Source organism: Symphalangus syndactylus, chromosome X (genome assembly GCF_028878055.3).
Source record: "Symphalangus syndactylus isolate Jambi chromosome X, NHGRI_mSymSyn1-v2.1_pri, whole genome shotgun sequence".
Lineage (NCBI taxonomy): Eukaryota > Metazoa > Chordata > Mammalia > Primates > Hylobatidae > Symphalangus > Symphalangus syndactylus.
In genome coordinates this window covers 50,176,608-50,193,135 of record NC_072447.2, presented here as the reverse complement: position 1 = coordinate 50,193,135, position 16,528 = coordinate 50,176,608, and the positions used below count along the sequence as shown (strand labels likewise).

The following is a 16,528-nucleotide window of genomic DNA, read 5'->3' as shown; positions in this document are numbered from 1 at the left end:
TACAGATTTATGTCATATTAGATGCAGTTATTCTTCTGAAATACCTGTGATGAATCAATTTTTGTGAGGAGAGATGTATTTTCAGTGCACAGGGATGCTATGGAAATGGCTCTAGTAAAGATAATAAACATTCCAATTTTATATCTGTTAGCTATTTTCATATATAAATCCATAGTTTAAATATCAGCTTTTAAAAAAATCTAATTTTGTCCATAATTGTATCCTGTTCCTCCCTCCATACACAGGAAACTTCAAAATAAATAAATGATAAAGTTCATAATGGTCAGGCCACCCTCCAGTTTCACCTGTCTGAATCTCTGGAAGGTCCTAGTGCTTGATTAGCATAGTACATATTATGTCAAATTTTAATACAATAACTTATCATCACAGACACAGTGGTGGTGCAGTACCTTGCCAAACAATATTGACTTGTTTGATTTTTATTATCCTCATAAATATTTTTAACATTAGAAATAAAAACTCTCTACAGATGTTTATTTGACAATAATGTTCCAAGTGTTGTGATAAATAATATGAGTAAAGAGCTTACCATAGAACCACTTAGTAAATATTCAATATTTTTGTGATTATGATTTTTTATTTTTGCTAATAAGAAACTAGAAAAACCTCTGCAATAAAGGACTTAAATTCTTATGGGAGAGGGAAACAAGTAGAAACAAATGTGAAAACCATATGACAAACACTTTAATAAGCTTACATAAAGTATGTTACAAGACAAGGAAGATGTATTCCATCTAGTCTTGGGGAGATTGTGGGAAGGTCTCCTAGAAGAGCTGACATCTATAATGAGACTTGAATTGTGAGGATAAAGAGACACTGAAAAGAGATTCCAGACAAAGCAAAAAGTACTATGAAATTTAAATGCAGAAAGAAGCAGACAGAGTCACCAGTAGGGGCCTCCTTGCACTCCAAAGCCAAGTTGCCTCCACCACTGGAGTGAACACCTACATGGAGGCAGGAATCCCAGCACCCACTAGCACCCTAATGCAGTTGATGTGCATGCACCCCATCGTGCTGCTGCTGGCATGTATAAATTAGGAAGGATCCTGTTGCCACTGCACTATGAAAGGCTTTGGCCGACACTACTCACCAGAGTGTAGTGACCAGCAGTCTGGGAGCACCTCACCCTCCACTCCCACCCAGTGCAGTCCATTCCTAAACTCGAGGAGCCAGAGAACAAAGTCAGGGCCTGACACAAATTCCCCAGAGTTAGAACACGCAGTCTAGGAGTAGAGAGCTGAGCGCTGGCCTTCTAAAATCTTCCAGAAATGAAGCCAGTCAGCTGAATCCACCTTATACCACAATCAAACCCTCAAGGTCATAAAATAAGATAAAAGAGAAAAGAAAAAACACCCAAAGGTGAGCAACTCTAAAGGCTGAAGAAACATCAGCCCACAAAAATTTGAAAGAACCAGTTCATGAACTCTGACAACTCAAAAAGCCGGAGTGCCTTCTTTCCCCAAACTACTGCATCACTTCTCAAGGATTATGAACCAGGCTGAGTTGGCTGAAATGACAGAAATAGAATTCAGAGATGGATAGGAATAAGGATCATGGAGATGCAGGAGTATGTTGAAACACAATCCAAGGAAACTAGGACTCATAATAAAATAATACAGGAGCTGACTGACAAAATAGCCAGTATAGAAAAGAATGTAATCGACGTCATAGAGATTAAAAACATACTACAAAAATTTCATAATGCAGTCACAAGTATTAATAGCAGAATAGACAGTGCTGTAAAGAAAATCTCAGAGCTTGAAGACTGGCTTTCTGAACTAAGACAGTCAGACTTGGGAGGCCAAGGCGGGCAGATCACGAGGTCAGGAGATTGAGACCATCCTCGCTAATGCGGTGAAACCCCATCTCTACTAAAAATACAAAAAAAATTAGCTGGGCGTGGTGGTGGGCGCCTGTAGTCCCAGCTACACAGGAGTCTGAGGCAGGAGAATGGTGTGAACCCAGGAGGTCGAGCTTGCAGTGAGCCAAGATCATGCCACTGCATTCCAGCCTGGGCGACAGAGTGAGATTCCAAAAAAAAAAAAAAAAGACAGACAAGAATAGAGAAAAACATATTTAAAGGAAGGAACAAAACATCCAAGAAATATGAGATTATATAAAAAGACCAAATCTATGATTCACTGGTGTCCCTGAAAGAGACAGGGAGAATGTAAACAACTTGGAAAACATATTTCAGGGTATCATCTACGAGAACTTCTCCAACCTAGCTAGAGAGGCCAACATTCAAATTTAGGAAATGCAGAGAACTTCAGTAAGGTACTTCACAAGAAGATAATCCACAAGACACATAATTATCAGATTCTCCAAGGTCAAAATGAAAGAAAAATTGTTAAAGGCAGCTAGTGAGAAAGGTCAGGTCACCTACAGAGGGAAGCCCATTACACTAACCACAGACATCTCAGCAGAAACCCTACAAACCAGAAAAGATTGGGGGCCAATATTCAATATTCATAAAGAGAAGAAATTCTAACCCAGGATTTCATATCTGGCCAAATTAACTTTATAAGCAAAGGAGAAATAAGATCCTATTCAGACAAGCAAATGTTGGAATTTGTTACCACCAGACCTGCCTTACAAGAGCTCCTGAAAGAAGCACTAAATATAGAAAGAAAAGACCTTTACCAGCCATTACAAAAGCACATGTAAGTACACAGACCAGTGACACTATAAACCAACCACACAAACAAGTCTGCATAATAACCAGCTAACATCATGATGACAAGATCAAAGCCACACATATCAATACTAACCTTGAATATAAGAGGGCTATATGCCCCAATTAAAAGGCACAGAGTGGCAAGCTGGATAAAGAACCAAGACCCATTGGTATACTGTCATGAAGAGACTCATCTCATATGCAATGACACCCATAGTCTCAAAATACATGGATGGAGAAAAATCTACCAAGCAAATGGAAAACAAAAATAAAAGTAGGGGTTGCAATCTACATATCAGACAAAACCAAAGCAGATCAAAAGAGACAAGGAAGGGCATTACATAATGGTAAAGGGTTCAATTCAACAAGAATGCCTAAATATCCTAAATTACTATACACCCAACACAGGAGCACCTAGATTAATAAAGCAAGTTCTTAGAGACCTTCAAAAAGACAAACTCCCACACAATAATAGTGGGGAGATGTTAACAACTTACTAATAGTATTAAACAGATCATCAAGACAGAAGATTAACAAAGATATTCAGGACCTGAACTCAGCACTGGATCAAATGAACCTGACAGACATCTCCAGAACTATCCACCCAAAAGCAACAGGGTATACATTCTTCTAATTGCCATATGACACATACTCTAAAATTGATCACATAATTGGACACAAAACACGCTTCAGCAAGTGCAAAATAGCTGAAATCATAACAACCACTTCTTGGACCACAGAGTAATAAAATTAGAAATCAAGACTAAAAAATTCACTCAAAACCATATAATTACATAGAAATTGAATAACCTCGGCCAGGCGCGGTGGCTCACGCTTGTAATCCCAGCACTTTGGGAGGCCGAGGTGGGCGGATCACGAGGTCAGGAGATCGAGACCGCGGTGAAACCCTGTCTCTACTAAAAATACAAAAAATTAGCCGGGCATGGTGGCGGGCACCTGTAGTCCTAGCTACTCGGAGAGGCTGAGGCAGGAGAATGGCGTGAACCCGGGAGGCGGAGCTTGCAGTGAGCCGAGATTGCGCCACTGCACTCCAGCCTCAGCGACAGAGCGAGACTCTGTCTCAAAAAAAAAAAAAAAAAAAAAAGAAATTGAATAACCTGATCCTGAATAACTTTTGGGTGAATAATGAAATTAAGGCAGAAATCAAGAAGTCCTTTGAAACTAATGAGAAAAAAGATGCAACATACCAGAATCTCTGGGAAACATTTAAGGCAATGTTAAAAAGAAAATTTATAGCACTAAATGCCCACATGAAAAGTTAGAAACATCTTGATTTAACCACCTAACATGACAATTAAAAGTACTAGAGAGACAAGGGCAAACAAAACCCAAAACTATCAGAAGACAAGAAATAACCAAAATCAGAACTGAACTGAAGGAAGGAGATTGAGGCATGAAAAACCATTCAAAAGATGAACAAATCCAGGAGTTGAGCTTGTGAAAAAAAAATGAAATAGACCATTAGCTAGAATAATAAAGAAGACAAGAGAGAAGATCTGAATAAACACAATTAGAAATTACGAAGGGTACCAGTCACCCCATAGAAATACAAACAATTATCAGAGAATATTATGAACATCTCTAAGCACATAAACTAGAAAATCTAGAATACATGGATAAATTCCTGGACACAGACACCCTCCAAAGACTGAGCTAGGAAGAAATTGAATCCCTGAGCAAACCAATAATGAGCTCCAAAACTGAATCAGAAATAAATAGCCTACCAGCCACAAAAAGTCCAGGACCAAATGGATTCACAGCCAAATTCTACCAGATGTACGAATAAGAGCTGGTATCATTTCTACTGAACTTATTCCCCAAAACTGAGAAGGAAGCTCTCCTCCCTAACTCATTCTATGAGTCCAGCATCATCCTGATACCAAGCCTGGCAGAGACACAACAACAACAAAAAAATGAAATCTTCAGGCCAATATCCTTGATGAACATCAGTGCAAGAATCCTCAACAAAATACTGGCAAACTGAATTCAGCAGCATGTCAAAAAGCTAATCTACCATGATCAAGAAGTCTTTATCCCTGCAACATAAGGTTAATTCAATGTATGCAAATAAAAATATGTGATTCATCACATAAACAGAACCAAATAGAAAAAGTGCATGATTATCTTAATAGATGCAGAAATGGCTTTCAATAAAACTCAACACGACTTCATGTCAAAAACTCTCAATAAACTGGGTATTGAAGGAACATACCTCAAAATAGTAAGAGCTCTCTACATTAAACCCACAGCCAATATCATACTGAATGGGCAAAGGTGGAAGTATTCCTTTTGAAAACCAGCACAAAACAAGTGTGCCCTCTCACTAGTCCTATTCAACATAGTATTGGAAGTCCTGGCCAGAGCAACTGGGTAAGAGAAAGAAATAAAGGATATCCAAATAGGAGGAAAGGAAGTCAAATCTTTCCTGTTTCCAGACAACACGATTCTATATGTAAAAAACTCCTTAGTCTCAACCCAAAAACTCCTTATGCTGATAAACAACTTCAGCAAAGTCTCAAGACACAAAAGGAACATACAGAAAAATCGCTAACATTTCTAAACACCAACAACAGTCAAGCAAGAGCCAAATCAGGAATGTAATCACATTCACAATTGTCACAAAAAGTATAAAACACCTAGGAATAACAAGGAAGGTGAAAGATCTCTACAAGGAGAAATACAAAACACTGCTCAAAGAAATCAGAGATGACACCAACAAATGGAAGAATCATTCCACGCTCATGGATAGGTAGAATCAATATTGTTAAAATGGCCATATGGCCCAAAGCAATTTATACATTCAAAGCTATTTCTATAAAACTACCAATGACATTCTTCACAGAACTAGAAATAACTATTTTAAAATTCACGTGGAACCAAAAAAGAGCCCAAATTGCCAAGGCAATCCTAAACAAAAAGAACAAAGCTGGAGGCTTCACTGTATCCAACTTCAAACCATACAAAGGGGCTACAGTAACAAAAAGGGGATGACTGGTACAAAAACAGACACATAAACCAATAGAACAGAATAGAGCTCAGACATAAGGTCGCACACCTACAACTCTCTGATCTTTGACAAAATTGACAAAAACAAGCAATGGGGAAAGGACTCCCCATTCAATAAATACTGACAGAATAACTGGCTAACCATATGCAGAAGATTGAAACTGGACCCCTTCCTTACACTATATACAAAAATTAATCCAAATTGTATTAAAAAGTTAAACGTAAAACCCAAAAGTATAAAAACGCTGGAGGACAACTTTGGCACTACCATTCTTCATGTAGAAATGAGAAAAAATTTCATGACAAAGACACCAAAAGCAATTGCAATCAAAGAAAAAATTGACAAATGGGATCTGTTTAAGCTAATAAGCTTTTGCACAGCAAAAGAAACTACCAACAGAGTAAACAGACAGCCTACAGAATGGGAGAAAAGTTTTGCAATCTATGCACCTGACAAAGGTCAAATATAAGGAATATAAGGTCATCTATAAGGAACTTAAACAAATTTACAAGCCAAAAAGAAATAACCCATTAAAAAGTAGGCAAAGGACATGAACAGACACTTTTCAAAAGACATACATGCAGCCTAGAAGCATATGAATAAAAGCTTAACATCACTGATCATTAGAGAAATGCAAATAAAGACCACAGTGCAATACCATCTCACACCAGTCAGAATGGCTCTTATTAAAAAGTCAAAAAGTAGGCCGGGGGCGGTGGCTCAGGCCTGCAATCCCAGCACTTTGGGAGGCCGATGTGGGTGGATCACGAGGTCAGGAGATCGAGACCATCCTGGCCAACATGGTAAAACCCCATCTCTACTAAAAATACAAAAATTAGCTGGGCGTGGCAGCACGTGCCTGTAATCCCAGCTACTCAGGAGGTTGAGGCAGGAGAATCGTTTGAACCCAGGAGGTGGAGGTTGCAGTGAGCCAAGATTGTGCCACTGCACTCCAGCCTGGCGACAGAGCTAGACTCCATCTCAAAAAAAATAAAAATAAAAAAATAAAGTCGAAAAGTAACGGGCTGGAGAGGTTGCAGAGAAAAAGGTATACTTATAAACTGTCGCTGGGAATGTAAATTAGTTCAACCATTGTGGAAGACAGTGTGGCGATTCCCCAAAGACCTAAAAATGGAACTATCATTCAACCCAGCAATCTCATTATTGGGTATATGCTCAAGGAATATAATTTGTCCTATCATAAAGACACATGCAGGTATATATTCACTGCTGCACTGTTCACAATAGCAACGACATGCAATCAACCTACATGCCCATCAATGGTAGACTGCATAAACAATACATGGCACATACACACCATGGAATAATATGCAGCCAGAAGAAAGAATGAGATCATGTCCTTTGCAGGAACATGGATGGAACTGGAGGCCATTAACCTTAGCAAACTAATGAAGGAACAAATATGGCATGTTCTCACTTTAAAGTGGGAGCTAAACGATGAGAACACATGGACACACAGAGGGGAACAGCAGACACTGGAGCCTACAGCAGGGTGGAGGATGGGAGGAGGGAGAGCATTAGAAGAAATAACTAATGGATACTAGGCTTAATACCTGGATGATGAAATAATCTATACAACAAACCCCCATGACATGAGTTTACCTATATAACAAACCTGAACACGTACCCATGAACTTAAAAGTAAAAAAAAGAAAAAAAAAAAAAGGAAGCAGCAGCCAATCAATAGTTTACAGCGCTGAAGTATAATGTGCAAAAGTGAATGTAAAGAGTTATAGTTATAAGGTATGGTAGATATTGAAGTGAATAAAATACCATTAAAGGATTTTAGGCAGGAGTCTGATGCTAAAATTTGTGTTTTATGAAGAACCAAGTATGGCTGTGTCAGCAACAGATTGGCAAATGGCAGGACTGGATGAGGTAAATATGAGAGGGTGACGTCGATGGAAATGCTAAATTACAAGAGTGACAGGGGAGCTAGAAAAAAGTAGGTAGATTCAGAAGATAATTTGTGGATAGCATCAAAATAAATTATTGGTTGGTGATTAATTAGATGTAAGAAGGAGGGATGCCTAGATTTTTGACCAGTGAAATTTGAGGTGCTTATGGGACATTTTAATGAAGGTTTTCATAAGGAGTAAGATATACAGAACTGGAGGTAAGGAGGTAGGTCTGAGGTATATTGGATCTGGGAGGCATTGGAAGAGTAACTTAAAACCACAAGAGGATATAGATGGCCAAAATGTGGAGGTTTGGAGCAAAGACAGAAGAAGGAAAATATCAATGTGATGAAGGAAAGAGACCTTGAACAGAGAATGCTAAGGAGGGTCTTGAGAGCCACAAAGAAAGCCAAAATGCTTTAGCTAGCATACAAGGGTGAGACAGGAAATCTGAGGAAAAATGGTGTCTGTATATCAGAGGGTAGAGGAAATGCCTCCCTTTGAATCTGAGCAATTCTAATGCTCAAAAACTTGTAATTTTTAAGCAGAAGCCACAGTGAGTGGTATCTTCTGGAAACACTCATAGTTAAAATTCAAGTGTTTATTCCCTGAATGGTCAAGGGAAAAATAAATAGAGATTGAAGGAGAGGTGTAAGGCACGTAAAGGAAGATATTGAAAAGAAAAGAGACATAAGAAAAAGGTAATATAGAAATAAGAATCTTAGGTAAATAGCAAGATTGAGGAAAGTAATTTGGGAAAAAGAAAGAATGTTATATATGGTAATAAATGAAGGAAAATAGTAACAGAGGAGAAGAGAGAATGTATAAGATGAGAAGAACAAAGCCAAGACAAGAGTGCACCTCAGCACATCAACACAAAATAAGTCTGTATAGAATACTGTTTATAGGTTAATTATATCCTCAAGGGAAAAAGTATAATATTTGATACAATAATAAGCTGTTGGCTTGTCTCTGTTCCTGTCAGATGTTCAGCTTTTCAACTAGTTTTAAATACTTGAACATCTTTTCAACTTCTTTTGGCTTTATCTATATAACCATCCATTTAGCCATTGATTTATTTAAGACATATTTATTCAGCACCTTCAACGTGCTCACACAGTATTTAAAGCTTGGTGCGGAGCTTACAGATATTTGCTATATTAATATTTTAGAAAACATGAGTTGTATCTAACATTATTAAAGACTTGAAATTTAGATCAATGATTACCTAAAACACACAAATGATTTTACATAAATTGCAATGTACTGAAGTTTATGAATTTTCTGAAGGACTTTTATACTGTACAGGTCATCAGAGCAATGGATGCATATTTATTAGACATATTGCTTAATGAGTCTAACAATGGAATTGTTATTTTTTGCTTTAAAAATGTATTACTAAATTATTTTTAAATAGACAGTTTTTTAAAGCATTTTTAGGTTTGCAGCAAAATGAATCAGAAGTTACAGAGAGTTACCACACACACACACACGCTCCTCCTCCACTATCAACCTTTTTCACTGTGGTGGTGCATTTATTACAACTGGTGAACCTACATTAACAAATCATTATCACCCAAAGTTCACAGTTTACATCAGGGCCCACTCTTAATATTATACATTCTATGAGTTTTAACAAATGTATAATGACATGTATTCACAATTATAATATCAAACAGAGTAGTTTCACTACCTTAAACGTCCTGTGTACTCTACCTATTCATCTCCTTCCCCACTAACCCCCAGTATCCACTGATCTTTTTCCTGTCTCTGTGGTTTTACATTTTCCAGAAGGTCATATAGTTGAAATCGCACAGTATGTAGCCTTTTCAAATTGGCTCCTTTTACCTAGTAATACATCTATAAGTTTACTCCATGTCTTTTCATGCCTTGATAGCTCACTTCATTTTACTGCCGAATAATACATTGTTCTTTGATGGAGGGAGTTTATCTGTTTTGTGCTTTCTGCCACATGAGGACACAGTGTTCCTCTTGTTTGGAGTGTGCACCATCTTGGAAACAGACAGCAGCCTTTATCACACATAGAACCTGCCAGTACCTTAATCTTGGACTTCTCAGCCTTTAGATCTGTGAAAGATAAATTTCTGATCTTTATAAATTACCTAGTCTATGGTATCCTGTTATACCAGGACAAAGCTATGACAGTATGTGTCTGTTATTTTGTTAGGCACAGTTCTAGGCTCTGGGAATAAATGAGACAAGATTGTTCCTTGGCTAATTAAGAAGGTCACATTCCTAATTAGCCAAAGAACAATCTTGTCTCATTTATTCAGAAGGTCACATTCTACTGGAAGAGACAGACGATAAACAAATACATTTATGTTTACAATTACATTTATATTTAAAAAGTGCTGTTGAGAATAAAAATAGAGCAGGAAAGAGTAGGACTAAAGGATATCCTGTTTTAGAGAAGATATTGATAAACCTTCTCAGATAAGGTGACATTTAATCAGCGACTTGAATGAAATGAGAAAGGGAACCACGAAGATATCTGGTAAAAAAATAGTCTAGTCAAAGGGAACAGGAAGCACAAAGGCTTTAAAGGCACTGGACTCAGTGTGCTAAAAAACGGCAAAGAGGTAAATGTCTATAATATATTATTTGGAAAAAATGCAGCAAAATCTTTGAAATTAACTGGCATAGGCCACTGTGTTTGTAAAATTAGAACCATAATACTTTTATAACAAATTAACATATTAATTTTTAATACATGCACATATTTTATGACACCCTGGTCAAAGTGTTACTCTACAATAATCAAACTAATTTTTATGTGTTTTTGTGTAGTTCACCTTAGCATTATTTATTTGTACTTTGTTTTGTATTTTAATGGGGCAAATACATTTTTATAAGATATAAATTTTGATATTTTCAGCATGTCAATTAGAAGATAATAAAGTATTCTATGTTTGCTGTTCTCAAATACCAACATATCAATATATCTCTTTCAATCTTGGTGTTTTCTTGAATGTTTTCTAAAATAACACCTTCAATTTAAGGGCAATCATAATTTAAAGTCGCATTTTTAAACTGAACTCTTAATCTTCCCCTTACTTGTAAAGTTTGAATTAAATTCTGCATATGGGATATTAAAAAGTTATTTCACGTTAAAAAACAGTCTACTCTGAACACAACAGGTTTGTATGTACTTGGAAGAAAGGAGTTGAATTGAAGCTAAAGGAACAATGACTGTGTGCACTGTCCTCAGTACTATCTGTGAACACCAACATGTCTCAGCACCACACTGTGTGATTTACAAGAGGCTTATGACTCAGTTAAAAAAAACTGCATTTTAAGGACAGTTCTGTTAGAATGTAAATTCATCTAAAACACAAGAATGTGAAATGACTTTATTTCACTGTGAAATACCTAATATGACCTACCCTCCAAAGAATTCATGAAGCATTATTACTCTTAGTGATTTCCAACATGATCTTCATATGACGTGTGAGATGTTTTCTAGGAGATTTTACTTGATCTCAACTAGTTATATACTAAGTTTGAGTAGTGTCACCTATATATTTATACTCTATACAGTTGAAAATGTCAGCAATGATTAATGCTTTCATTTCTAGAGTTCCTCCATATGCTTTTAAAATCAGTTATTCTTCAAAATAAGTTAAAGAAGCACCTTTTATTATTTCCATTTTATATGTGAGGAAACATATCTTGAAGATGTTAAGGAGGCATCATTTTTGTAGAACAGAAAGTAAATGTCGGAGAGGGGTCTAGAATCCATGGATTCTGAGTGGATTGTGTACCCATGGCTCCTTCTCCATCATCACACTACAATTTGCAATAATTTGTTTAAAGAAAAAAATCACTTCTCACCTTTGTGACAGTTTTTCCATATCACATGTCGAGTATTCTCATAATTTATGTTCATCCAACTAAGCGAAATTCTTTCGGAATCAGAATATATGTTGCTGGATGCAAAACAAGGATTGACTTTTGGTGTATTTTGCACACATATTGGGGGCATATTATTGCTGCAGTATGGTACTACACGGGATAGAACCAAAACCTGAAATTGGGAGAGATAACTTTTATTAGATGCAAATGGAAAAATAGCAAATTATTTGAAGAGAAAATTTTAAAAAACATGACAGGAGATAAAAGAGGGCACTAGTATTTTCTGGTTAAATGGATTCAATCAGAAGTAAAAGAGTAGAACAGATGTGCCCCAATAATGCTCATTTTAAATTGACAACTTTTTGCTCCTGTGGTATTTAGTCTTTAAGGAACTACGCTGTATAATTTACAAGAGGCTTATTGTACATTTAAAACATAACTGCATTTAAGAACATTTCTGTTAGGATGTAAATTCATTTAAAACACAAGGATGTAAGATGCCTTTCTTATTTCCTTACCAGCTCATGCAGCTTAGAAAAATAAGCCAAAGTAAAAGTAAATAAGTTATCAAGTCAAAAATTATTTTCTTACATTTATTTAAGAGGTCTGTTTTAAGATGATAAAAGTGTACAAAATTTGTAATTTGACATATTGTTACCCTATAACTTGAAGTGTGGTATATTCACATCATATCACCATTCACTACATGTACACCACATGTTTTATTAGGTAGCAATGCAACTGGATTTAAAAATAATTTTAGCAATATTAAGACGAAGTAAAGAACTCTGTGTCTGTCAGTAAAGCACTATAGTACAGAGCTATTCAAAGTAACACTCTACTAACCATTGTCTACAAGTTCTAGATGAGATGAACAGCTTGTGATCTGCTACCTCACTATACACATCTCAAGAGTTTCTGAATGGAGCATTGGTTCACATTAGAGTACACAGTGTAAGCTCAGCTCTTTGATTTATTCCAAACCTTTAATAGACAGTTTTCCAATGGTATGGGTATGAATACAACAATTTGAGTCATATGTGCTATAAAGATACTCTTGATACCCTGCTCATATCTCCTTAGTTCCACCTTTACATTCTGAAGCTTGCTTATTGTGAAAACCTGTAAGTTTCTGCTTGAGGGATTTTTTTTTTCTGGCACATGAGAGCACACTCAGCTCACAGAGGGCAAGGTAGGAGCGCCAGAAGATAATGACCCCAGCAACAGCCCCTTACCAAAGATAGTCAGGGAATTGGTAGTTAATTACTCCAGATTCCTCACCAGTCAGTTGAGATAAGTCTGAGGCATGTTCTAAAATGTATTCTATTGGTCCCCAGTGGCACTGAGCTTCAGTTGCCCACAGTGAAACCTGATTGATACTACAACTGTTACTGACTTCATTATATTATCTGCTTTAATTCCCTAGTCTACTACTGATGCTTCTTGGGAGCACTTCTGAAATAAACGATTTGCACTCAGATACTTGTCTCAGCGTCTGCTTTTAGGAGAATCTAACCTAAGACAAGTGCTCTTACAGTCAAGTACATGTTAATAGTAACTGAAAAAAGTGCTCTTTTTCTAAGTAGTGCATATTTACGCCATGCAGTGTTTCAAATAACTACAGTATACAAATTGTTAAAATACCTATGAGCATCCAAAACCATTCTTTTGTTTGCCACTATAAGAAGTACTTTAAAATGTGATAAAAAAAATCCATTTCTGAATGTTAGCTATTTATCTAGCATGTGTGAATTGCATCATTTTAGCATTTTGTATAGAAGTTTAATGGAACTGCCTTCTTTCATTCTGGCAGTTTTGTGGTCTAGAAGTCCTACATTTCAAATCTCACATATTATAAAAATGCAATTTAAAACCTTTGAAAAGGACCCCCACCAATTTCTGTTTATTTCTGGGAAATACCAAATGATAAATTACTTGAGTACAGCTGATGAGATATATGTTTGGGACTAATGACCTGAACTGGCTCAGGACTCATCTGTCATCTGTCACTTCTACTCTGCAAATAAGACAAGATCTGCAAGTGACCCTTGACTAGGAATACAGATTTAATGATGGACCCATATGGAGCATGGTTGTAACCTTTAGTATTGGAAGAGCCATTACACTGAGTGCTTAATTCTACAGCAGTGTTTCTGAAATTATCGGTGGTAAAAAAACTTATTAATTTTCTCTTTACCACAAGAATGATAGTTTCGTAAAATACTCTGAAAATAAATTGCTAGAAAAATAAAATGAAGAATTAAAATGTATGCAAAGTCCAAGACTCCATCACTTGCAAATCCAAATACACCTGGGGCAATAAGTGTTACTATTTATCCGTTAACATGCAAACCACACCAAGCATGAGTTGAAGGAATGGAGTAAGAATTACAGAGGCAAGAATGTGCTGTGAGCCGTGCCAGCTAAGATGAAATTTGGGTAAATCATATTTCGTGATCCATGCTCAGGAAATTCTTTCATGCCCTCAGAAAACATTGTTTCGAATTATCTTTCATTTTTGTTTAAGATTTGATTCAAGAAATGTAATAGCACCCTTTAAACTCAATACATTGGCCACAAAATAGAACATAGTCCTGGGCTATCCCACTATGTCACTATGGGACATTTAAAAGACTTCAAAACAACAATGACAAAACTACTACTAACAGTATATATTTACATATATTGAGCACTATCCCACCCCTATCATATGTACTTTTCAGGTTCACACGAACTTTGCCATTATATTTGGCTTATTGTTTATTAATGACAACTTTTTAAATTATGTGTTCTTTTAAACCATTGGCTTAGAAAACAAAATTTTCATTTTTACTTGTCCATAAAAATCTCTGGATTTTTGAAGACTAATGAGATATTTGGATTTGTTCTGAAGAATCATCTTGACTAGGTTTATGTTGACCCAAAGAAAAGAATCAATTGTCAGTTTATGTACGATCTTTCCTTTAGATTTAGAGATGCCTGATGGTTTAACACTTATTTGGAGTCTCTTTAAACCCCCTTAACTAAAGAAATGTATAGCAATACATTTATAGGACATCCAAGTTACTTGAGAATCCAGATGAGGATAGTGTGCCAGATCAAGCACTCATACCTCATTGTCAGTGTTTTGTATTGAGTAATGAGAAATTGCTCATTACTCTGAGGGAGCTGCATGAGTAGAAAACTGAAAAGATTTCTCAGACTTGAAGGCTTTCCTGTATTGAAATGGTCCTTGCCCACCATATTCCACTTCTTGTAACCATTTCTGACGTGAGTGTGAAGTGAGTGGGACACTGGAAGCTATGCTTTGAGTCACAGCTCTTGGCTTCGCTGTTGGTGTGCATTCTGTGTTATAACTATCTTTTGTACTTCCTTAAAACTAAGTTAACATGTTGCTGTGTAAAATCTACTGTATTTCACAGTTTTGATTATCAAACCAAACCCAAGACCATGCTTCTAGTGAAGCAGAGTAGGCCCCATATGACTAATAGTGCAAAGGATCATATTTCTAGCATTAACAACCAGTCACCAATGAAATGAATTTTCGCACAAGAATTCTCTTCTTACATTCAGCAAGAAAGATAGTTCAGGTTGATGGTGAAAAAGAGGAGGACAGGAGGAGCAAGGGAGGAATCATGCAGAAGAAGGAACTCTCCAGAGAGTGATCTGGGTGGCTGACTCCAAAGGAGACTTCAGACTGCCAGGGGGCAGCATGAGGGCCCTGGACTCCTGGGCCCCAGCAGAGAACAACAAGGAAGAAATAAGCATTACCTGCATCAAATTGTTGCATATGGTCAAATTCATGTGATCTTGAAAGAAAGAATGTGTGCCTGTGAGACTCAGTTTCTTCAATGCTAAATTGAGGGTTTCAGTTGTGAGGATTTAATATTAAAAAATTTATTGACAGAGTCTTACACATACTACTCACTATTCAGCTCTTAATTTTGCCCTTTCCTTTGAGTTGCTAATTCCTGATTCTATTCAATTCCTCCCTTGTTCTAACTCTCAGTCCTCCAGCTCACCCGTCTGGGGTTGCAAAGTGTGAAGACAGAACAAAAGCCTCCATTGGTCCTAGTGGACAAGACCTATAGTGCTATATATGAAAACCTAGGGAATTGGTCGGGCGCGGTGGCTCACGCCTGTAATCCCAGCACTTTGGGAGGCCAAGGCGGGCGGATCACGAAGTCAGGAGATCGAGACCATCCCGGTTAACATGGTGAAACCCTGTCTCTACTAAAAATACAAAAAATTAGCTGGGCACAGTGGCAGGCGCCTGTAGTCCCAGCTACTTGGGGGACTGAGGCAGGAGAATGGCGTGAACCCGGGAGGCGGAGCTTGCAGTGAGCCGAGATTGCGCCACTGCACTCCGGGCTGGGGCAAAGAGCGAGACCCCATCTCAAAAAAAAAGAAAACCTAGGGAATTATTCAAGGGCTGAAACCAGGACTTGTTTATGCAATAAGGGTATAGAGTATAGAGGTATAATTTATGTTATGCTATGTTAATCTACCCACAAATGCAATTTGGCAGGAAGTAAGTTCGAGAATCTCATAAAAACCTTTTGCCTATAGTTGTATGAATCTTAGTGAATATAGTTTTATAGCAAGAGACTACTGTGTATTAGATGTGGAGACAATAATTTTCACCAGTACTCATTCTTTAATTCTCCTTTTTAGTACTAGAATATTCCTGTAGCTACTCATTCTAGAGAGTGTATTTCTCAACTTTTTTTTGCAGTTAGATGTGACTGTATGACTGAATTCTGCCTAATGAAATCTGAAATGAAAAAGACATATTTTTCAGGTCACTTCCTTAAAAGGTAACTCCTTGCCTCCAGTACTCCTTTACCTGCTCTTCCTTCTTCAGAGAAATCAGACCCATACATGAAAGCCTAGTACTGAGGAGGAAAGAGATACTCCAGAAGCTTTGACCCTCTCACATCTCAGCAGTTCCATGAGAAAGCAATAAAAAAAAAATCTCTCATTTAAGGCACTGTGTTTTTGAATCTTTCA

General features: G+C 37.0%; 1 protein-coding gene across 1 annotated transcript in view; it reads right to left on the bottom strand.

The window, feature by feature from the left end:
• CFAP47 (cilia and flagella associated protein 47) overlaps positions 1-16,528 on the bottom strand; it is a 455,521-nt gene that overhangs the window by 261,973 nt on the left and 177,020 nt on the right. Inside the window, 1 exon segment of the mRNA XM_063634578.1 lies at positions 11,498-11,690. Within this exon segment, the coding sequence (XP_063490648.1) occupies positions 11,498-11,690 (193 nt within the window).